Source organism: Anolis sagrei, chromosome 1 (genome assembly GCF_037176765.1).
Source record: "Anolis sagrei isolate rAnoSag1 chromosome 1, rAnoSag1.mat, whole genome shotgun sequence".
Classification (NCBI taxonomy): Eukaryota; Metazoa; Chordata; class Lepidosauria; order Squamata; family Dactyloidae; genus Anolis; species Anolis sagrei.
This window is the reverse complement of record NC_090021.1, coordinates 323,560,457-323,585,721: the sequence shown is the minus strand read 5'-3', so window position 1 is coordinate 323,585,721 and position 25,265 is coordinate 323,560,457. Positions and strand designations below refer to the sequence as shown.

At 37.5% G+C, this 25,265-nt stretch overlaps 1 protein-coding gene across 5 annotated transcripts in view; it reads right to left on the bottom strand.

Annotated features, from left to right (window-relative positions):
• The window catches only part of PPP2R5C (protein phosphatase 2 regulatory subunit B'gamma), an 89,138-nt gene that overhangs the window by 50,299 nt on the left and 13,574 nt on the right, over window positions 1-25,265 (bottom strand). For 3 of the 5 annotated variants that reach the window (XM_060755222.2, XM_060755206.2, XM_060755214.2), the window contains exon 3: window positions 21,329-21,488. In XM_060755222.2, the coding sequence (XP_060611205.1) occupies window positions 21,329-21,488 (160 nt within the window). Of the gene's footprint in view, window positions 1-3,057; window positions 3,243-21,328; window positions 21,489-25,265 lie in introns of those variants that run through there. The other 2 variants (XM_060755230.2, XM_060755239.2) reach the window with 1 other exon arrangement.

The window sequence follows — 25,265 nt, the reverse complement described above, 5'->3', positions numbered from 1 at the left end:
GGAATCTACTAGAGCAGCGTTTCTCAACCTGGGGGTTGGGACCCCTGGAGGGGTCGCAAGGGGGATGTCAGAGGGGTCGCCAAAGACAATCAGGAAATACAATATTTCTCTTGGTCATGGGGGTTCTGTGTGGGAAGTTTAGCCCAATTCCATCCTTGGTGGAGTTCAGAATGCTCTTTGATTGTAGGTGAACTATAAATCCCAGCAACTACAACTCCCAAAAGTCAAGGTCCATTTCCCCCAAACTCCACCAGTGTTTACATTTGGGAATATTGAGTGTTTGTGCCAAGTTTAGTCCGGATCCATCATTGTTTGAGTCCACAGTGCTCTCGGGATGTAGGTGAACTACAACTCCAAAACCCAAGGTCAATGCCCACCAAACCCAGTATTTTCTGTTGGTCATGGGAGTTCTGTGTACTAAGTTTGGTTCAATTCCATCATTGGTGGAGTTCAAAATGCTCTTTGATTGTAGGTTAACTATAAATGCCAACAACTCCCAAATGATAAAACCAATCCCCCCCCCCCCCCCCAACTGCACCAGTATTCAAATTTGGGCGTATCAGATATTTGTTCCAAATTTGGTCCAGCAAATGAAAATACATCCTGCATATCAGATATTTACATTACAATTCATAACAGTAGCAAAATGACAGTTATGAAGTAGCAATGGAAATAATGTTATGGCTGGGGGTCACCACAACATGAGGAACTGTATTAAGGGGTCATGGCATTAGGAAGATTGAGAACCACTGTACTAGAGCCTTATTTAGAGGTAGTTAAGCAATTGCAGACAGAAAAGGGGAATGATTTGCTTAGGGAACAATGGGGGTGGCCTGTGTTAGTCTTCATTAAAATACAGATAAGTCGAAAACAGTTCTAGCAGCTAACAATAATAGGGGAATCACATTGTGAGTAGTGTGATTTGAATTTAAAAATAGTCATCTGGGCTGCTTACTCATAATGCATACTTACTCATACTGGTATGCAAGAGCCACCTATGGAATGGGAGCATTTCATGTAGAATTATAGAACCGAATCATAAAATCATAGAGTTGGAAGAGATCACAAGAGCCATGCAGATGTGTTTTTATTTTCATTAACACTATGACTTAAACATATTAGAAAATAAAAAAAATCTATTTCAAGAGAAAAGTAATGTATAAAAATGTAGGGAAAACAGTACACAGAAGTGAGTAGTTTGATCATTCAGAGTGTTCAGAAGGCTCACTTTTAGTCAAACTGTTGTAGCTTGAATTATTTATTATTAGGATAGATTAAGCTAAGTGGCATATGTGATGTGGGCATTTGGTCTCTATTACAGACTATCACAATTTAAGATTTTGATAATCACCATGGAAGGAGCATAAATATATCCTTTCTGGGCAAAATATTATGGTTTTATTCTTTCAAAATATAGTGAAGCACTCTAAATTCAAGGGGCTTACACAAAAATCACTTTAACTATATGTTTCAAACATGGCATTAATTGCTGATGCTACTTTTGCTGTTTAAAAATTCACAGTACTTACAATCAACACAAACACAACCCTTTCTCTCTGTCAACACAATAAAAAAATTAAACCATGGAGAGGAAAATGCAAGAAAAAGATAAAATTCCCTTGCATTCTTTATTCTAGTAGTATATAATTTAATATCAAATATGCAAGAGAATACCTTCTAAAATTTATTCTGGAAAGAAATAATTCCTAAATCCAATTACTTTAAGATTTTTTCTCTATCAATTCGGAATACACCAAGAACATGAGAAAGGAAATGAGTGAAGATAACAGTTCAATTACTTTGCTATTCAAACTGGGAGGAAAAGAAACTGGGATGTTATGCTATGAACAATATTATGAACGTATAAGGATTACATATTCAAAGAAAATGAGACAATTGATTTCTCTGACAATGCTTGATTGCTTTAGGCCAGGATTTCTCAACCAGGGTTCCTTAAAGCTCTAGGGTTCTGCAAGAGGTCACTAGGGATTTTGTGAAAAAGTGTGGTTAAAAACTCTCCATTTTTCAGCTATACAATAATAATAATAATAATAATAATAATAATAAGTGTGATTCAATTCAACAGCCAGCAGAGTGTCTGCTGTGGATTCATCTGGTTGTGTTTCAAATAATAATAATAATAATAATAATAATAATAATAATAATAATCGTAATAATTATTATTTTATGCCAGAGTTCCCTGATACCTGAAAATTACTTCAATGATCTGTTCCAGTTAAAAAGCATGAGAAAGGCTGTTTTAGAAGATACCATCAATTACACAAAGATTTTTATCTAGCAAATGGGAAGTTATCCTAGATATGGGAAGTTAGCAAAAACGTAGTGAAACTACTAGTCACTTAACATACCATACAGCTTCTAAAAATGTAATAACAGTATATATTTCTGCCCTTTTATATTTACCATGACTGTAAATACACATATATTAACAGATATCTACAATGGTCAGAAAGATATATAAACTGGTTTTGCTTTAATCTGTGTGATATCTTTCAAGAGGCATGACTGAAGATGCTTTATACAGTTGGCATCTTTTATAATAAAATGGAAGGTATCCTACAGTTGCTTTCCTTTCTGGTTACAGCCCACACTGCAACTGTAGAGAAACCATGATGTACATGCAAAAACCCTTTCTTCCCCTTTTGCTTATTGCTACAAAGAAGGACAATTTTCTGAAATAACTGCATTGCAACTGAAGTGCCTGGCATCTGGTTCCCTCCACCCTACAGAAAACACCTTTCTGGGGTAGTGACTTCACATCCTTTGACATCAGTAAAGCTTGAAAGGGGGAGGGGAACAGTAGGAGAGAAAGCAGCAAAACCCGTTTATCGATGCAAGCAGCTCCGCTTATTTGTAAATCTCTCAACATTTCACAGCAACACTGCTGCCTGCGTTTTGCAACTTTAATAAATCTGCATCAGAACAAAAATGGATTCTGCTACAAAGGACTTCCTGCTTTCCGTATCTGAGAATCACAATAGCCTTTCATTAGCTAGTCACAGAGGGAAACAATCCATTCAAACACAAATAACTCACCTCGGATATGTAGAAGGGCCACGGGCTGGAAGGGCCCGTTCGAATTGGCTGCGTCCACCACCATCCTGCTGCCAGTTTTATTACATGTCAACATCTAGACTTCAGCAGGAAAGCAGTGCACTCCTTAAGGCAAGAAACCAGCCTCCATTTTAGTTTTAAAAAAAAGAAACTGAAGCTCTCTGCAGCTGGAGGGAACTGGCTAGTTAGTGATGTCAGCAGGAATGAGAAAGCTGATTGGCTAACCGGGCCAACTTAAAATGACTCTAAAAGCTGCAAATGAAAAGAGCTTTCTGTGTGGCTGTCACCGTGCATTAAGCGTATACATTTGCCAGCTCCCTTGTACTTCCATTCATCATTAGTAAATGAATGCCTAGACTGCTGTTTGAAAACACAAGCCCAAACCTCCAAAGTGTATTGTGACAAAAAAGATAGTGAACTTTCACATATTAATTTCGCTAGGGTAGTAGGATTTTTCAGAGTATATGGATTTTCAAAGATTACACCAGTAAGTTCAACATCAAAGATCCAGATTCACTATCATTTTCTAGTTCAGTAGCATTTGACGGAAGCATTAGTTCCAATTTCTTTTTTGAAATGCATTCACACTAAAAGTGTAAACCTTGTGCACATGCTGCTATTTGCTTTGTGCCTTGCCCAACACAAATTAAAGCATTTGAACTCTCCCCTTCTGTCTATATGCGTGCACACATACACACACACTCTACCACAAAGACATTCTTCTTTCAAAGGTCTGAAAGTATAGATTATATTAAACTTATTCAAATATGTTTGAAAATTATAACTAATTTTCTGATCATACTAGAACTTTGATCCAGGATCTAAAACAATTGACTTTTCTCCTTATTGTAAGATGCACACAAAAAATAAGTAATTAAGTCTGGGATATAATCGCAATGTAAGTAGTGATGTTTCTGTATAATGTGCCCTTGTCATCAATCTCTTAACAAGTTTCTGACAACTATAGTAAAGCATACTACCTTCAGCAGTTTACCTCTTCTTACCAGTTGAAAGGAAACATGACAGAGTGTTACTGCACTCAGGTATTGCTTGTGAGCTTCCCAGAGGTATCTGAAAATGCACCTACACTGAAGAATTAATACAGTTTGGTACCACTTCAACTGACATGGCTCAATGCTATGTAATCCTATGATTTGTAGTTTGATGAGGCACCAGTGCTCTTTAGCAGAAAAGGGTAAAGACCTTGTAAAACTGCAACTCCCATGATTCCATAGCATTAAGTAGTGTCATGCTGAATTGATTCTATAGTGTAGATATACCTTCCATTGACTACTTTTGAAACAAAATGTTGGACCTTGGTATGATTCAGCAACGCACCTATATTCTTTAGGCCCTGGTTATTTTTCAAGGAAGCTTTCTTTTAAATTTACCAGAATTCATTTGAACTATTCTTTACAAAGAATTCATTGTTTGATCATTATATCACATAGGTGTGGGTTGGTCAAGGAGAAATTGAGTTGTTTACATAATACATTTCAAAACAGAACACTACACAGGATTACCGATACCTAGTTATGTGTGAATTAACCTCTCATTCTATACTCACAAAAAGGTAATCTACTTTAAAGATAAAACAGTAAATGACATACAGAACAAATATTAGAGTAGACATCTTACAACATAAAAGTGTAATTTGGGATTATATTAAACTGGATACTGAAACAATCAATGTTATCAACCCCAAAGGGGACGCAAGGCAGCTAACATATAGGCAATTATTCAATGCCTTAGAACAACATACAATTCTAATAATATAAAAATTAAAATTAATACACATTAAACATTTACATTCAATATTAAAACCACACCATCCATAATCTTAGTCCAGGGCCGTTCACATATTCCATATCTGTTATTGCACTGCACTATTCTCCAAAGGCTTAATCCCAAAGCCATGCTTTCACTTTCCTTTTGAAGTCCAGGAGGGAGGGTGCTCCTCTAATCTCACTGGGGAGGGAGTTCCACAGCCGAGGGGCCACCACTGAGAAGGCCCTGTCTCTCATCCCAACCAGTCACACCCGTGAAGAAGGCAGGACCAAAAGCAGGGCCTCCCCAGACATTCTTAATCTCCAAGGTGGTTCATAGGGGAAGGATACATTTATATATCACTTACTTTGTAATTAACATTACATGGTAGTCAAAAACATGTGTGCCTTTTAAAGAAATCATACCTAAATTTGTCCTGGTTCATTCAATGATCTATCCTCTTTCAACCTATACTAAATAAATTATTTTAAGGAACATATAAGATTTTGGGATCAAAATATAATGCAATTTCATACACTAATACTGTTACGTGCGATTGCAAATGCTAAGCACACATATTTACAAAATCTCTTTCACATAACTACTCTTACCAGGATCTATGACTGAAGGTAAAAATGTGTAAGATATTAAGGCAATATTCTAATACATACTAATGTAAGGACTATAAACAAAAATATGATGTCGACGTGCTAGGCAAGTTTAATAATAGACGCAAAAAAATAGGAAGTAAAAAGTATTAGTGGAGGCTGACTGTATCCTTCTTGGAGATACAATCTGAACAGAGGAGAGATGAAATGCAGTCTCCTTTCCAAAGTTGTGCTTTTGCTAAAATGGCTTCAGAAACTGATCTCCCTGTCAACATACACTTATAAAAAAAAATCATTGCCGCACCAAATCTACCAGCATTTGAGGATTTCTGCTGCCAGAAATTCATGGCATTGGAAGAAACCACAAGAGCCAACCAGTTCAATCCCTGCCATGCAGGAACACATAATAGAAGTACTCTCAAAATGTTTACAAACATATAGAAAAAGAGACTCCATCACGTTCCAAGGCAGGATATTCCACAGTCAAAAAGTCTTACCATCAGAAAGTCTTCTTATATATGGATGTGAGTTTGGGGCCGGGGGGGGGGGGGGTCTTAATCCAAGGTATAGTTCTAACAGTTGGTTTTAACATGGGATAATTGATTTTAGTGTTTATGTTTGCTTACAGTTTATTTATGTTCTGGCATTGAATGTTTCCTGCTGATATACTGTGCTCCGCCCTGAGTCCCCTTCGGGGTGAGAAGGGCGGAATAGAAATGTTTTAAATAAATAAATAATAAATCGTAGAGTTAGTATTGGGTTGGGATTTTAGAGACCTAGGGTCCTTCTACACTACCCTATATCCCAGGACTTGATCCCAGAATTCCAGATAATCTGGGATGAGATAATCTGGGATCAGATCCTGGGATATAGGGGCAGTGTGGAAAAGGACTCAGTTTGAAGTCCTGGTTGAGCCATGAAATGTACCTCGCCATTTGGGTCAGCTTCTCTAAACTTAGGTTATTTCACAGGTGTGTTGCAAAGAGAAAATGGGAGTGAGAGCTAAGTACGCTACCTTGACATGCTGCAAGTTTTTAAACTTTGTATTTTTAAATACATTATAACTACATTGTTGGTTCATTCCTGATATGATAGACAAATAAATAACCTTGAGATCACAGAAGATTATTGCTAAAGAAAACCCTATAAAAGGCACATAAGTCAACAGGTAACTTGTTGAATGTGGACTCAACACATAGCAGCTCCTTTCCAGTTGGGTCTGAACATTCAGTTTTTGCTTCAGTTCAGAACGACAGCTTAAACAAAACAAAAACATCAATCAAACAATGCAAAATGTACTTTAAAAGGTGAAATCTACATAAAATCATAGAGCTGGAAGAGACTGCATGGGCCATCTAGTCCAACCCCCTGGCATGAAGGAAAAGCACAATCAAAGCACCCCTGACAGACGGCCATCCATCCTGTTTAAAAGCCTTCAAGGAAGGAGCTTCCACCACACTTCAAGCCAAAGAGTTATATTGTTGAATAGCTCTCACAGTCAGGAAGTTCCTCCTAATGTTCAGGTGGAATCTCCTTTCCTGTAATTTGAACCCATTTGTTCTGAGTCCTAGTCTCCAGAGCAGCAGAAAACAAGTCTGCTCCCTCTTCCTTATGCCATCCTTTCAAATATTTAAATATACTGCAGCTATTGTGTCTCCTTCTCAACCTTCTCTTCTGCAGGCTAAACATAAGACGCTCTTCATAGGGCATGGTCTCCAGACTCATCGTTTAAGTCGTCCTCCTCTGGACACCTTCCAGCTTGTCAGTATCTCTCTTAAATTGTGATGACCAGAACTGAACACAGTATTCCAGGTGAGATCTGACCAAAGCGGAATAGAGGGGCACCATTACTTCCCTCGAAATAGCCCACAATTCCATTGGCTTTTTTAGCTGCTGCATCACACTGTTGTTTCATGTTCAATTTTTTTGTCAACAAAGACTCTAATATCTTTTTCACATGTACTGTTGTCGAGCCAGGCATCACCCATTCTGTATCTATGCATTTCATTTATTCTGCCTAAGTGAAGTACCCTGCTCTCTAACCTGTCAAGGTAATTTTGAATTCTGATCATGTCTTCTGGAATTATAGAATAATAGAGTTAAAAGAGAGCATATGGGCCATCTAGTCCAACTCCTTGCCATGCAGAAAAAGCACACTAAAAGTACCCTGACAAATGGTCATCCAGCCTCTGTTTAAAAGCTTCCAAGGAAGGGTGGATTAGCTAACTCTCAATTTGGTGTCATCTGTAAACCTGATCAGCACACCCCCCCCCCCCAATCTTCATCCAGGTCATTAATCAAGATGTTGAAGAAGAATTGGGCCTAGGACAGAATCTTGAGGCATTACACTAGTCACTTCTTTCCAGGATGAAGAGGAACCATTAGTGAGCACTCTTTGGGTTTGGTCACTTAACCATTACAAAATCCACTTAACAGTAGTATTGTCTACTCCACAAATTGTTATCACTCCAGGAAAGTCATTAAAATATCTATACAGTTGCATAACTAAGTCATTACGGTGCCACAGTTGTCTGCTATGATAACATAAATGCCACAACAGAACTGGCATTTCACATGTTAAGGTGCTACAATTCGTGACACTGTCATATAGCCTTTCCCAGCACTAGTACAGCAAATTTTAGATCAGTGTTAGTAATTTAAGAAAGTGTAATCTGGAACATTTTACAAACATTATACCAACTGCCTTGTATTTCTTCTCCTGATTCTGCCAGGGGCACAGCAGAGCGATAATGAACAGTGCCTAGGCACCTTCTCTACTAAACTACCTTTTTAAGTTCATGAGAAACCAAAGTAGAATGTTTTAAAGAGGTTTCGTTAACATTTATCAAGTCATAAAGGATGCTGGGAATTTTATCTCCAAATACTAGAACTCAAGAAATCAGCAGCTCGCTCAGAAATGACAAAATAATACTACTTCATATGTCATGTAGAATCTATCATGACATCCACTGTAGTACACTGCTTCCGAATGCAAAGGCTGTATTTAGCAGCGGTCACAACTTTCTTTCACAAATAACAAGTTCTTTTAAAAGACATCTAAATAGAGATCACTCCATTTTTTCCCTAGTAAGTGCATTTGTAAGCTACTTGGGTTGATCACTGATGGAATCAAATAACTGGAAAGATATACACTGGATCCTTCACATTTGTTGAGGATAGTGCCTCAGTACCACTGCAAAAATGAAAAAAAAAAACCACAAATACTCCCTACACACACAATTTTTTAGTTTGAGAAAACACCTCTCTAGGAATATTTAAGTCCTCCAGTGGAAGTAGACCATAGAAACACAGAGGACATACAAATGTCTAATGGAGTGTTATCTCCCGGAATCTCTAAGTATCCAACACAACTCTACATTCAACTTCGTGCTGGGAAACAGAGATTCCTTCAGAGAATGTATTAGTGAAATCTGTGAATAATCAAATCTGCAAAAGTCAAACTCACAAATGAGAAAGGCCACTTAGAATCATAGAATCACTGAACTTGAAGAAACCTTGTGGGCCATCCAGTCCAACCCTGCCAAGAAGCAGGAAAATTGCATTTAAAGACTTATAGTTTTTATTTGCATCTGAGTAGTTTGCACAATTACTTAGCTTCAAGTTGGAAACTACTTGGTTCCTTTATTGAAAAGGATCCCCCAAAAAACCTCTGAGGAATGCCTCATCCAACACAGTTTAAACATTTGGAGAGCCATCTTCTAATATGACTTGCCATGAATCACATTTGTTGGTTATGTAAACTTTCACTATAGATGTTGCTGGAAAAGCACATTTAATTAGAAGTTTAGAAAGCAGTTAACACCTTAAGCAGTGGTAAGTACAACATCTTCATTGGAAGACCTTTCCACAGCAATCAGACAATGACCCATCTGAATAAAAGGTCTTTGCCAGCTGGTGGAAGAAAAGGAAGGAAGGAAAGAAAAAAAGAGGAATCAACCTATTTTCCTGTTGAAGATCATTTCCAATCTTGTGTGCATGTTCCAATCACCTTTCAGCTCATGATGACCACATGATTTTAAGAGGGTTTCTCTAGGTAAAGGTTTCCCCTGACATTAAGTCCAGTCGTGTCCAATCTGGAGGTTGGTGCTCATCTCCATTTCTAAGCCGAAGAGCCGGCATTGTCCGTAGACACCTATGTCATGTGGCCAGCATGATTGCATGGAGCGCCGTTACCTTCCAACAGAACCAATACCTATTGATCTACCCATATTTGCATGTTTTCGAACTGCTAGGTTGGCAGAAACTTGGCCTAACAGAGGGCGCTCACCCCGCTCCCCAGATTCAATCTGCCAACCTTTCGATCAGCAACTTCAGCAGCTCAGCGGTTTAACCCATTGCGCCACTGGGGGGCCCTAGGCAAGGAATATTCAGGGGTGGATTTGCCAGTTCCTTCTGCTGAGATATTGCCTACAGCCACTGGTATTCATTGGGGAACTCCCATCGAAGTACTAATCAGGACCGACCCTGTTTGGCTTCTGAGATCAGAGGGGACCTGGTGCCTTTGATGGGCAGAATGCTCTCTTTTAACCCCTCACCTTATTTATTTAAAGTATTTGTATTTATATATTACCTCCTACCCCACCAGGGCCTCCATGATATACAGCAAGTAAAAACCATTTGAAACAATAAATTCAAATGCACTTTAAGATCATTAAAAAGCAATTTAAAATAGTTCTAAAAATAATTTTAAAACAAACAATTATAGCAGTTGAAAGCAGCCAAAGCCACACTTGCTCAAAGCACAAAACAAATGGAGCCAGTCCAACTTCCCTTAGAAGGGAATTCTGCAGTTTGGGTGATCCAACAAGAGAACTTCTAGACATCTGTGTATACCAATCTAGTCTCATAAGGTGTTGGGATTAAGATTTCAAATTCTAAGCAGAATCGTAAGGGAAGAGAGGTTTTTTATAGTCTGGACCCAAACAATACACACCTTTACATCATAACCAGAGAAATTATAACATGGAGCTTTTGTCATTCCTGTATCCTGTATCTTGCCAGCAGTATGGCTGAAGTATGTTGTATCTGTAGATTTTTGTGAAACATTTCCAAAGGCAGTCAGTCTCATACAGAATGCATTATAGTAAAAGTCCTATTTTACTGTGGTCAGATCAGACATCTCCAAGAATGGTCTATTCTTCAGAAACAGCTAAAACGGGTACCCGGTCCCAATAAAGGAGCACAGATAAGCAGGAAACCTGAATTTTCAGGATAATTCTATCCAGTACAGGCTAAATTCTTATTACCTGATTTTAGCTAAGCGGGAACATGTCTACCTTGTCTGGAATGAGCTTCAAAAATGTTCTCCTTATACATTACTGGCACTAATTTAGCACTTAAACAATTTCTTCAAAATTAAATCAGGCCTGCATAACCTGTGGCCCTCCAAGTGTTTTGCACTTCGGCACCCAGAATTCCTGGCCACCAGATAAGTAGGCTAGGGTTTCTGGGAGTTAAGAGTCCCATACACCTAGAGGGCTGCAGTTGTGCAGGCATGAATTAAATGGCAAGGTTAGGGGGAGAGAACAGGATGTCAACAGGATACTGGTGTCATGTAAGATCTGGAAAAACTCTTCATTCACATGTTAAATAGTATGGGGCATAGGTTTGGACTGAGAAACCCAGGGTGTCAAACAAGTATCCCAGCCAGAAACTGTTGTAATCTATCAAAATGTAAGGAAAGCATCAAGATATAAATAAATACAAATCCATATATAGAATGAGCCCAGGGAACAATGGTAATTTGTAATAATGACTAAATGACACAACTTCTAAGGGAATAATATAGCCAAATGTGGCTGCATTTTAGATATTGAAAACATGCAGTCAAATACATACCTAAAGCACAATTTTGCTTGTGATTTTGTTCAATTTAAAGAACAAAAAACATTGAGAATAAATTTGAGGATGGAGAATGGGATGCAAATTCTTTCCTAGCATACGAAATACAGCTTTTTAAAAAAGTTAACATACAGGTGTAGGTGCCACAATTCTAGAAAAGCTCATGCAAATCTCACAATTAAGAAAACACTAGGCTTTGTAACAGAAGACATACGTGAAATAAAGGTATGCTCAAATCCCACATGGGTATATAAATATTACTTCTAGTGGGTTAGTGCCTGTGTATTTCCTCACTTCTTCCAGTAATTGTTATGTTTAGATTGTCTGGACCATATGCATTTTCCCTGCTCTAATTAGTGTGAAAAAAACCCCCACATCATTGGCTAAATTCTAAAGAAAGTACCTAGTTAAAAGAATAAATGTTAAACACAGTTGAAAATTGTTATTAAAATTATTCTGGTATGTAAGGATGCAGAGTTATAGTGCAGATAATGAACTACTTAAGAATATTTGAAAAGCTACTGAGAAAATGTCTCCGTAGCTATGGTGGGGGCTATGTATGCAAATTTGACCTAGCAAAGGGGAACCCCTCACATAATGAACGGTTTAATATAAAGAGAAATTATGACTGCTGGTAAAGATTTTCAATTATGGCAAGGAAGCAACTAACTAGGAAACTGACGCCTTGATTTAATGCAGATTAAATAGGAATGGAGTTGAGGAACAGGCTACAAAAAATGCAGGTTTCAGTAATGCTCCAGGCAGTTTTAGGAATTACATTCTTCCCACTAAGGAAGGTTACTATCTTGGAATAAGAGTTGGAAGATACCACAAGGCTCATCCAGTCCAACATAATTCTGTCATGCAAGAATACACAATCAAAGCACTCCCAACAGATGATTATCAAATCTCTATTTAACACCCCCCCAACAAAGAGACTCTATCACTCTCCAAGGCAATGTATTCTACTAGTGAAAGCAGTGAAATATCTTATTCTGTGTTTTGAATCTATTGGTCCATGTTTATCTCTGGACCTGCAGAAAACAACCTTGCTCCAAGTTCAGTATGGTATCCTTTCAAATATTTAAACATGGTTATCATGTAATCTCTTAACTTTTTCTTAGCCAGACTAAATATTCCAACTCATAAGGCTTGGTTTCCAGACCTTTCACGTTTTCTATATTTGTTGCATTTATATGCCACCTTTCTCCTGGAGTAGCTTTGTCAATATCTTCCTTGAAATTGTGGTGCCCAGAACTGGATACAGTATTCCAGATGAGAGCTGCCCAAAGCAAAATAGATTTGGACTATTATTTATCTCATTCTCTACAGAATATTCATATTGATGCAGCCTAAAACCCACTGTTTTTTTAGCTGCCACTTAACACTGTTGAAGCATGTTTATTTTGTGGGCTATGAGGACTCCTAGAACCCTTTCACAGGTACTACTGTCAAGCCAGGTGTATATATGTGCATTTCATTTTGATGCCCAAGTGTAGCACTTTACATTTCTCCCTGTTGAAATTTATTTTGTTAGCTTCAGCCCAACTCTCTAATCTGTTGAAATAATTTGAAATCGGATCCTGTCCTCTGGAGTGTTACCTGCCCCAGCTAATTTGGTGCCATCTGCAAATTGAAAGCATGCCCACTATTCCATTTTCCAAGTTATTTATAAAGATGATGACTAGCACTGGGACCAGGACAGAACTATGTGGCATCCTACTGGTTATTTCTCTCCAGGATGAAGAGGAGCCACTGCTAAGCATCCTTTGGGTTCAACGACTCAATCAATCATAGTAGCAATGTCTAGCCCATATTTTATTAGCTTGTTTGGGGGACTTGCTGAAATCAAGGTATGCTACATCTACAGCAGTGGTATCAAGCTTGTAATCCTCCAGGTGTTTTGGACTTCAGCTCCCAGGATTCCTGGCCATTAGACAAGCTGGCTAGAACTTCTGGGAATTGGATGCCCAAACAGCTGGATGGCTGCAAGTTAGACACCTCTGATCTATAGCATTCACTTCATTTACCAAGCTTGTAACATGTTGTAGAGGAGGCCGTGTTAATCTTTAACATAAAGCATAGAACTTCATTCATTTTTATCACCATTACATTTGTACTCTGCAATAAAACTAATTGCTAACTACATTTAATATAAGCATGAAAATAAAGGCATGAAACTAGGAGCTGTTTGAACAGGGATATGGGAAGATTCTGCACATATGCTCTTTCTTCCTATTAAAATGGGTATCTGGCTTAAAGAATAGTCTTCTTATTATATCATCATCCATATAGGTCACTTGAGAGAAGTACTGTTGACAAATACACAAGAAAAGGTCTTCTTTGTCATGGCACTAGAATTCTCCACTGGGTCACAGTGTTTCAATTGGCGGTTTCCCTTTTGCTATAATGAAATACTGCATTATTTTGGCATCCTTTGACTTGCAAATTGGCTGAATATTCCTCGCCCATTTTGCTGGTGTATTTTACCTGATGTTTTATTACCAGATATAAAAAAGACAAACAACTAGTAATGTCTGTTGTGTCAAATGCCTTGGGAGTCCACATGAATCAGAAAGGCAACATAGAAACATTTTACATTCATTTGTATTTCCTCATCCCAGAGAAGAGTCACATCCCATGTATATTGCAGTCTGTTAAAGTTCAAGCACAGGCTTGTAGAAAAGTAGCTGATGGTTAGGTGTGGCTTGCAGAACTGGCATGTCAATTCAAATCCATGCAGAAAGATCCATATAAAATCTACTTCAAGCTTCTTGAATACAACCATATCAATCAGATTTAGCATGCTGTCCATCTGTCCTCCTCCCTCTCTGTATGGTTCTCTTTCCATCTCACATACACATCTATGTAACTTAATTTCATTAACTAAGACAAGAATAACGTTATAGCCTAAAACTGACAATGTCTGCCTTCTACTGGCCAAGATCTCTCCACTAAATGGAAGTATTTATAGAAACAATTAATTTGACGTGTACTCATTTGACAGAAAGTGAGGAAAACCATGGCAGAGGAAGACACTTTTAAAAGTAAATTTCACTGAGTCTCCAGAGATATGAATTAGGTAAACTATCTTTGACATTTAAGGAACACTCACAATGCCTAGTCCCATTTTTAAACAAAACACTATCAAAATAGCAGCAGTTTTCAAAGTTGTAGGATACAGGCTATCTATATTTAAAGAAGAAACCAAAACTGATAAAACTCATTCCAAAAGTCTCCTGTTTTTTATGTTCTACATTTTATGGAAGATGATTCCAATTTTAAACTTCTTATTTTCATTTAATGTATTATTAGAATACATGAACTTGGCACACTTCCTAATAGCTTCATGCACACTGAAATCTTTATTATTATACACTCAGAATACAAATCCGTACCTATTGTGTTGCTACCTCAAATGCAGATTCCCCCCCCCCCCCCCGTCCCAAAAGTCAAGAGATAGTCGATAAACAACATGCACTGCACACTCTTCAGCAAAAAGGAGTGAAGCAGACCATCAGTGATTGATAGGTCACATGCAGCTATTGTAATTGAACCACACCAGAGAGCTCTGTTCAGCACAGTGGTTAGCCTATACTTGCAGAGGCTAAAGGCCAAAAATCAACAGAAGTTCTTACACCCATGGGACACAACATTTAACTTATTAATGGCTGCCTACCTTGATAGAGACCTCTAGGAAAGATGCATCCATTTTCCAAGTCCTGAATTCAAAAGGGCAAGACAGAACTATGAAAAAATGTGAATGGAATTTTAAAGAGACATGGCAAGTATTTTAGTGCCCAATCAATCCTCTGTATATTGTCCTGGTTGGTGTTATCTCAGTGTCTGGCAGAAAACAAATAAATTCTGCCCACATTTGCTGTTGTTTAATAACCAAATCTGACAAAGTTGCTCGTACATCACCTTGTGCCAGATGTAAAACCATTTGTCAAGTAGCAACTGTTGGTATTTTATTGGTTGGTATAGCACAGAGTTGTCCTGCGAATAGCTACCAATCAGTAACTTCATTATTGTCTATTACCATAACTTTACTGCAGGGCAGTACACAGGGCTAAAAGATATTTTTAATTCAAAACAGTCTTAGTGTACAAAGACAGAATGTAAGAAATACCTGACTGACAAATAACATTCTGTGGTGGCATCCATACTGAAACTGACTCAGACGTGTTTGTCTAACTCAGGCATGAGCAAACTTTCTAACTTGGGGGCCACATGGTGGGCTGGGCGGCCAGGGAGGAAGGGCATTCTCCCCAAGTCCCCTCCCTGCCTTTTCCTCCCCTTCCTCTTCTCTTTCGGAGGCAGAAAGTAAATGAAAGACGGGAAATGTTTGGATCCTTAAAGCATTAAGGATGAGATGATAGATGGGAGAGAAAAAGTGTATCCATTAGACCCTGTGTTGCCTACTCCTGATATAGAAGCCTAGACCTGAAAGACACCCCCAAGGGCCATCCAGTCCAACCCCCTGCCATGCAAGAAGGCACAATCACAGCACTCCCAATAGACAACCTCTGTGAGAAATCCTCCAGAGAAGGAGACTAAAGCAGACTCCCAGGTAGCCTAAGCAACTTTCCAACACCTCTTACTCTCAGGAAGTGTTTCCTAATCTTTTCAGTCAAATCTCTTTCCTTGCCACTTGAAACCATTGCTCCCTTGTGCCCTGGTCTCTAGAGCAGCAGAAACAGTTTCCCCCCTCCTCCCCAATGGAACACCCTTTTAAATCTAGGAACATGGTTCCCATGTTCCCTCTCTACCTTCTCTTCTCCCAGGTAAACATCCCCCAGGAGGAAAGGAGGAAGGAAAAAGAGAAGGAAGAGATGAATGAAGAGAGGGAGGGAGGAAAGAAAGAGAGAGAGAAGGGAGACAATACAAAAAGGAAGGAAGGAGAAAGAGAGTGAAGGAGGGAGGAAAGATGGAAGGAAGGACAAAAGGTGGAAGGGAAGGGAGGAGGAAAGAGGGAGGGAGGGAGGGAGGGAGGGAGGGAGGGAGGGAAGAAAGGCTAGGATGGTGAGGGAGGAGGGCCTGAGAAAAGAGCCCAAGGAGCCACATCTGGCTCCGGGGCCTGGATTTGCCCATATCTGGTCTAAATCATAAATATACCTGAAACTGTGTAGCGTTGGCAAGATTATGGTCTCTTCTTCAGCTCCCAACATAGAAATTGGGTGACTGAATGCTGGAACTTTTGCAAAGAAGGGGGGATACTGAAGAATTATACAACTATGAACAGCAATGGGAACCTAATAATTACATTTTAATATGCCACAACAGTTCTACTTATTTTCCACCATTTCCGCCAAAACATTCTATTTCCAATGTAAAAATTAAAGCTCCAACATAAAATAGTTATCAAAAAGGTCCATGTGAACTCAGCACAAAGTACTAAGGAAATGGAGCCACTAGCCTACATTCATATGGCCACACAGCACTCTGTAAGATAATACTGGTGACATCACAAAACTATTACTTCTAAGAAAAGCATTTACATTAACACAAATATAGGCATGCAACACTGGTGTAAACTATGCATGTTAATTGACTGCAATTGCTCCACTGTTCATATGTTGGTCTTCCCAAGACATGTGTTATAGATTTAATCCCCCTTTCTCTAGTATTCATATTTTCCTGTTAAGGAATTTAAATTTTTCCCAAAGAAAAAGTAATCCTTGCTATGAAGCAACACATATCTATTCTTGACAAAGTACGATTTATTTAGGGTTGCAAATCAGGAGAAAATGATATACCCACTAGGTGGCACACAATCAATTTTCTATATTTACAATTATTAAGTAGTTTGATCAAGCAACACAATGTTGCACACATTTCTTCTTTTCAGTTTTGACACCATGAAAACAGCCACCCAAGATACAAACTGGCCACACTAAAGTATTTCAATGAAATGCCTTTGTTAAAAGATACAGAAAATTAAATTACTTACTTATGGATCTAAATTCCAAAGCATATTACAAAGAAGAAATAAATATAGGATCTGGTGACAGAAGTATCAGCAAGTAATTATAACTATTGCTTTTCTGGATTGCAATCCCCTGAAATCTCAGATTTTAGCTGTTATAATCCCCAAAAATAACTACCGGTGTAGTAGAGTATCATATCCCAATATGTTTGAATACCAAAGGATTGTCCATGTCATTGTAAAAGTGTGCCTGGGAAATCTAGATGTTGAAGGCCGATAAGAAGAAAATCATCACCTGAGATTTGATGCTAAAGGAGAGTTCTGCAAATAATCTGAATCCCCCCGCCCAAAAAGGAAGAGGAGGAGAAGGTGGAGAAAGAGAAAAATAATAATAAACGAATCTTAGAGCAAAGTAGGTCCGAGTTCTCCCAGGAAGTCAAAAAGATTAATCTGAATATTGTCCTCTGACCATATAATGAAAAGATATGACTCACTACAAAGGATGATAATGCCCAGCAAGGTAGAAAGCAGAAGAAAAAGAGGAAGATAACATTGCAAATGGGAAGGCTCAGTCAAGAAACACAAAGCCCTGAGCATGCAAGACCCAAGTGAAGATGTTCACGAAAGGGTGATTTGGAAGTCTCTCATTCATAGCTGCTATAATTTGACATGGACTTGACCACAGTTAACAATATTTCCAAGAGAGCATGCTTCAACTCACTTAGCATATCCAAGACAAAAAACACACCAATACAAGTTTTTCAAGAAATAAATCAAAACCCACATTTTAGGTAATTTCACTTAAATAGATTTCACATTTAATCTTACTAAATCTAGTCACATCTCCACATATATTGTGTGCACTGTTTAAAGTTCCCATGGTTTCTTTTCCACTGTTGCATACGCTTCTGCAAAATGTCTCCTAAACACCCTACCCCTGAGATGTTCCCAACACATATCATATTACACAGAAAATTCTCCAGATGTTGAGGGGCGATCATAGTGGGGAGCAGAGCAAAGAGGAAGTGTCCCTCTTGCACTTCCTTTCAATTCTGATTGTTGTACTTTCTGCCTGCAATAGATTTACCCTACATTACTCAAGCTAAAAGCAGAAAGATTGGGTTCAGTTTCGAAAAATCTCATTAGGACTACAATGTCTTATACCATATTAACACAAATCTAATGCTTAGCCTTTTTGGCTAAGTTACATAGCCAAAGTGAAGTGTGCATTAGATTCAATAACGTATTAGAATCCCACATGAGTCCCTTCGCTAGGCTGTGGCTAGCAAACTTTCTCAAGTGGCCACATTCACAAGGCCTTCAAAATCTCCTCTTCGGTTTCAAAGGCCTTTGAATGTGGGCTTAGTTGGGCAGCTGCTGCCAACCCATTAGGTCAAGACTGGTGAGTTCACCAGCCTCAGCCAGATGGAGAGGCACAGCATTCCCTTGCTTGTTGGCTGTTCCAAGGTGGGTAGCAGAATATCCGACTGGCATTACATTCAACAACAAATCTTTTTTTTTTAAACAGATGCACACCTTCAAAATAGAGGTGCGTATTACAATCGTTGGCACATTATACTCAAGTAAATACGGTATTTCACACAAGGTAACACAAATTTTGTTCTCAAAATTATACAAATGTGAGTTGCACTACGTTTTCAGTTTTAATGTGTTCAGAATAATATTATTCATAAACCCAAGGACCCATGACGTGTATGACTTTCTTATAAAACAAAAGGAATGTTTCAGTAATAAGTAGTCCATTACTTGTAATATGGGTTTGCACGGCTAGGACCAGATTATGGGGATGTAGTTATAAAGAGTAAAGAAGTATCCCCCTCACAATTAAACTTTATCAGAATGCAAATGTTATTTACATGCTTCAAACATCTCATCATCTCGGCCTTAATTTCTAAGGCCGAGAAAGTACTCGGCCTTAGAAAACCAGACTATGCAAGAAATGATTAATCCCAATGAATGCCACTTCTAACACCTTCGTTAATTACAAATTTTCAAGTATGTTACCTTTTGAAACCAGCAAAAAAGATATAAAACACTTGTTTGCTAATGCCTTAATTCATGCTTAATCAGATTGCATGTTTAAGATTCTACATTTGAGCAGAGTGTTTTAAAAAATCTGGATAAATTTACAATGGCAAACCTGAACTGTCTAAATTGATGAAAAGGAATGATTGTGCTATATGTACATGCACTATTTTGTCACAGACAAGGCTGATCAGGATGTGAACCTGGGTCTCCAGAGCCCCATCCAGTACTCAAACCATTATCAGGCTGACTTAATATTTAAGCTTGGCTCCAAAGTTTTCTTTAGCATCCAACATAACAATAGCCATCAAAGTGCACGGTCAAATTCAATCCAGAGAAGGAAAAATCATACTTAAAGATATGAACTCTGAGGAGAAAAAAAGAAGAAGGGGGGACTTAAAAAACTGAGACAGAAAATTGGACAACCAAGGGAATGCTGAAAAGGAACTCAAATGAAATACTCTGGATTTTGTTATGAGTGAAATGCCATTGCAGACAAGGTGTTACCTAGTCAAAATGTTCTCTACAAACAGCTGCATGTAGGACTGTCTATAGCATTGGACAACCACTGTGTATGCTATAAAATCTGAAGCTTTAATCAATTTGCAAATATTCTGTTAGATTTTAAGATTAGCACATATAGAACCGTTTTGATTTAAAAACTACACTTTAAAATCTAAAATGATAGTATTTTCAATTTTCCAATTTCTCAAACAGCAATGACTAAAATATAAATATTTTGGTATAAGGGAATGCAGTATTTGGCTTCCTTTGTATAGGGCACATTCTTATTTCTTCTTGGAGAAATTTATAAAACAATTATACTTTTTGAGGCCAAAGTGTAAACTTCAAAATGGTTACAAAATACTTTAACAAGTAAGTAACTTTAGATAGTATGGCAAAAGACTTTACAACCTCTGTGCATGCCTGTCATAGATGTTGGTGAAACATCAGGAGAGAGTGATTCTGGAACATGACCATACAGCCTAGAAACTCACAGCAACCCAAAAGGCATATTATTACTAGTACATTGTATGTTGATAAAGTAAACTCAGTTCAGCTAAATATTGTTTATATATCCCTTTTCTTCAACATCTCTTTTTTTCCAGTCTCAAAAAGAAGGAATTATTTTTCCCACAGCTTTAGTCTTCTGAAAATTTTACAGCCAAGTCTATTCATTGCCCGTTAACCACAATTGCAAATTAAATGTTGCCAAATATGCACAAGCTCTTAAAACTGATTTAATAATCAATGCCTCTGAAAGTATAAGACCAATTGGAAGCTGCTAATGGGCAGAAAATAATGAACACTGGATATCTTCAAAATCCAATCTCTCTAAAATGATTCAATAGCATGAACATTACAAAGATTTAACTGTGAAGTACTGCTTTGAGTTAAAAGCAAGCTTCCATATTCTGAAACAGGGGCAATCAACTTGGTGTCCTCAAGATGTTTACAACATCAACAAATTACATGATCTTAATTCCATGTCTTCCATAACTGATGGTGAGAACAGATCATGACACAGGGTGTCATCCATTTTTGCCTTACACAATAAAGCATAGTCCCACACTAACTCAAAATCCATGTCTTGATTACCACAAAAAGCTTTCTGCAGCAACAAAAACATGATACTTGCAGACTGAGACAAAAGTAGTTCTCAGATTATTTGTGTTCTGACATTAGGACAGCACAACACTATCCCATGTGTTTGGGGAGTGTAATTTTCTGATAATGTCCTCAGGCAACGATAGAGAACTGGTGAGTTGCATGCGCTGAGGTGGGGCTGGTTTGTTCTTCATTCCCTCCCCCAAGAGATGTTTATGCATAGCTAATCATTCTTGAAACATAGGGCAGTTCACACTCCATCACACTGGTGCACTCAACACTTGTTGAAAACTTGAGGAGAAACAGTCAGAAACCTTACTCTGCATGCCAAAATCCAACTAAAACGCAAGCTACAATGGTAAAAAGATTTCCCAGACTTGCATAAACAACATGTTTCTCTGGCAAGGATTACAGAAAGAAATATAGCAATTACCTTTTAAAGCTGGCAGCTTTTGGAGTTCTCTGTTATTGCTAATACTAAATCTTGAAGAACTCTGTCGTTTCTCTTTCTTCGATACAGCTGGGGCAGGAGGTACTTTGATTTTAGACAACTGTGCTGTAGGTGTTATGGTGTTTGATTTTTTGCATGTGGCCTGTTTATAAAAAGCAAAGCATAATTAGGCTTCTTGAACAAAATATAATGCAGGTAACAACAGTTTTATTTCTAGTATCACCAATACTGCCTAGCCTTGCTTTTAGTCACCATTGTCAGTATTTTAACCTATGTTGAAAATCCTAAAGTGGACAAGTGCATGATGACAGGAGCCAGACTCAGGAAGTTTCAATATAAACCATAACAGCTGCTATGCTCATGTCAAGACTCTGAAGGTAAACATCCTTGTGAAATGCAACAATGATCACTACTCAGTTGGCTTTAGTGGGAATTTTTTTATAAAGCCTTTCTTTAAACTAGTGGTTATTTGACAAAATCCTGATTACAAATAAATAACTAAGATATGGTAAGTAAAATGTTTGTTAATGTTTAGCTTCCTTATTCACATTTCAGAAACACTTAGAGGTTTCCTTACACATATACATGGTTCAACATGTTACATGAACCTTGGAGAATGGAACAAACTATAGTTGATAGCAACGGTAAGAGGTTGGCATGTACCTCACATGAGTTTTCTCCATTTTTTACGATATCAGAATGCTGAATTAGGTGAATCTTATTTAAAACGTAATTACTTTGCTTGCAATTATCTTGCATTTGTTTTTCAACTTTCCTGTCACCTTATTTTTCAATGGACAAAAAGCTGCCAGGACACTACATATTTTGTTTGTTTGTTTATTTATTTATTTATGCGCCACCCTTCTCACCCCGAAGGGGACTCAGAGCAGCTTACAAGTTATATGTACATACAATATATTATATATTTAGTATATTATTCAGTATATATCTGAAATCTAAAAAAAACGGAAAGGAAATTGCACTAGCAGAGTTACTTCTCATTTCTTGCACTCCGTTCTTCAAGGACCCTCAATAATGACAAAGAATTGCCACTGAAGAGAAGGCTATAGATCTTTGCCACGCATCTTAATTAACTTCCAAGGCTTTTGCTGCAAACCCAAGAATTCCTATTTTTTCTAAACTAGATATGATGCTGTTTTAATTGTTATACACAGTGCCCTGTGAATGTGTTACTGTATCTACATCTATATAAGGTTGACTACTATATCAACAACTGCTACTGTTTGCTCAACAATAAGATATTAAAAATATTAAAGTCATAGTTATAGAATCACGAAGCTGGAATAATAACAACAACAACAAAAATAATACCCAATCCTCCCAAAGCGAGACCCAAAACAGTTCACAATTTAAAAAGTGATCAAATTCTAAACAAATAAAAGGTAGCTATTACAATAAAATTAAGCTCAATACAATGATTAAAACAAAGAAGTTAAAATACATTTTAAAGCTGTTGAAAACAATTCAATTAAAACGATACAGTGCCGACTTCATGTTTTAAGAGACTATCTGATTGGATGGAGAACAAGGTGGGGATGATTCTGGCCTCCCTGAGAAAGAAGTCTCAAAATCTAGGAGCAGGCAACTAATTTTCTGTAATTTCACACTATTAGATCTGTTCCTACCTCTTGGGGCAGCAGAGAACAGGTCTCTCACCTCCTTTCTGTGTAGCCTTTGAAGTATTCAAAGAATATAATCACATTCGTATTATCATTACCAAGCTGAACAAGCCCAGCTCCCCAACCCGTCTTTGTTTTGTTCTACATAACTCTTATCATCCTTATTGCCCTTCTCTAACCCTGCTCCAACTTATCTATAACCTTCTTAAAAGGAGATGCCCAAAACCAAACACAGTACTCAACATGAGGCCCGACAAGCACAAACTACAGTGGAAACTAAGGATGTATCCACACTGTAGAATTAATGCAGCTTGACATCACTTTAATGATTATGGCTCAATGCTTTAGAATCCTGGGATCTGTAGTTTGGTGAGGATTGAGCACATTTTAGCAGGGAAAACCAAAGATCTTGCAAAGCTACAGCTCTCATGATTCCATAGGACTGATTCATAGCAGTTAAAGTGCCATCAAACTGCATTAATTCTGAAAGTACAGAAGAATATAGTATTTTCAATGTATGAACAGCAAGGTATTTTTAGATTCCAAATTACTTGTTGTACAATAGATTAGACAACAGTAATGTACATCAGGGTTAGTTGCCCTTTATTGTGCATTTTTTTCAAACCAGGAAGCAACCAGAAGTTTATTTTTAAGTTTTTAGGGAAAACAACAATCCTCATCACACACACTAACACGAAGTTCTCCAAGTATATATGATGAAATAGTACTTGCAAATATTTTGAGGTTATAGTTCTCAAAGACATTGATGAATTGTTGCTTTCAAAATTTCCAGTATTAAGTGATATTGAGAAAGTCTCTGATTAAACTATCTGGGATAAATATCTCCCCAATGATTAAAAGACATCCAAGAGAACAAAAGGGTACTGAAAACAGGAGGCAAGTACTTCGAGATCATGTTATTTCAAGACAAATGGCAGGATTTTATGAGGAATTTCATCAATAAAGGGAACTAATTTGGCCACTTGCAACTTTTGTTGTATAATTATGTGTGTTTAGATGGCAATTACTATGAATGAGCGCATCCAAGGCAGCAAGAATGCACAGGCTCCACTGTCTGATAAAACCTTTATAAACAATGAAGAAGCAAAAAAGCTGAGCAATTCTTCACCAGATTGTCAATGTTTTGAATACTGTACTCATATATAAATTGGATATCGATCTAACTGTCCTATCGACATGTATTTTGTTATATCATTAAAATGATATTAAAATCTTTGTAAGAAGTAGGAAAATATACCTATTGCTGTAAAAGGAGATCTGAATTTTTGATAGGATACTGTGGATTTACAAAATAGTAAGAAATTTAATGCCTTATGAAAAAAGAAAATAATCATGAAAAATACAAATGGACATGCTTCACAATAAGAGCATTCTTGCTATTTTCATAGCTATGAAGCTCAATGTGCAGTGATAATTTTTCAGAGCATTCACAATAACACTATCACAAACTTTTTATGGAATCCTGAACAACTGAAATGGTCCACACTATGAATGCTTCCAACTGACAAAGATTATTCAACAAAAAATTACTTATGCACATTTGTATACATTTCTGAATATTTGGGCTTCAACCAATTAGTTTGTCATATTATATCAATTTTTGCCTTATTTGTCACATGTACTGTACTTCAGTTTTACTTATATCTTTAATGCCCAGGAATTGATATGTTGGTATGTACTGACACTGGCAATATAGAGTAGCCACATTTAGCCACATAATCAATATCCACAGTCCCACTTAACAGAACTTCAAAAATATTCCCTACATTAAGTGTTTGAAGGCCTCTCTAGGCCGTCCAGTGTAAATCCCAAGTATAGTCCAAAGATAAGGTTGACTATTACCAGTAGTTTCAGATAACCACAGACATTCATGGAATATATGCCCCCCCCCCCCCCACACACACACAATGGATATGGGGGTCATACTATACAAGAGTGTAAGTACTATAGAAAAAACTTTGAATACACTTTTTTTTAAAAAAAATCTATTATACCAGAATTGGTGCATTTTTGGATAGAATCACAGAATAATAGAGTTGGAAGAGACCCCATGGCCCATCTAATCCAATCCCCTGCCATGCAGGAAAACACAAAGTATTCCTGTACCAAAGTACCATTTTCAAAATGGTTTCACACCTGAAATTGGATATAATCAGTCAAGTTATGAAAAACATATTTCTGTAGTTTAAGTCAAAGATTTCACTAACAACACTACCTGGTAAAGGATTAATCTGCTAACTAAAAGGAAAGAATGAAAG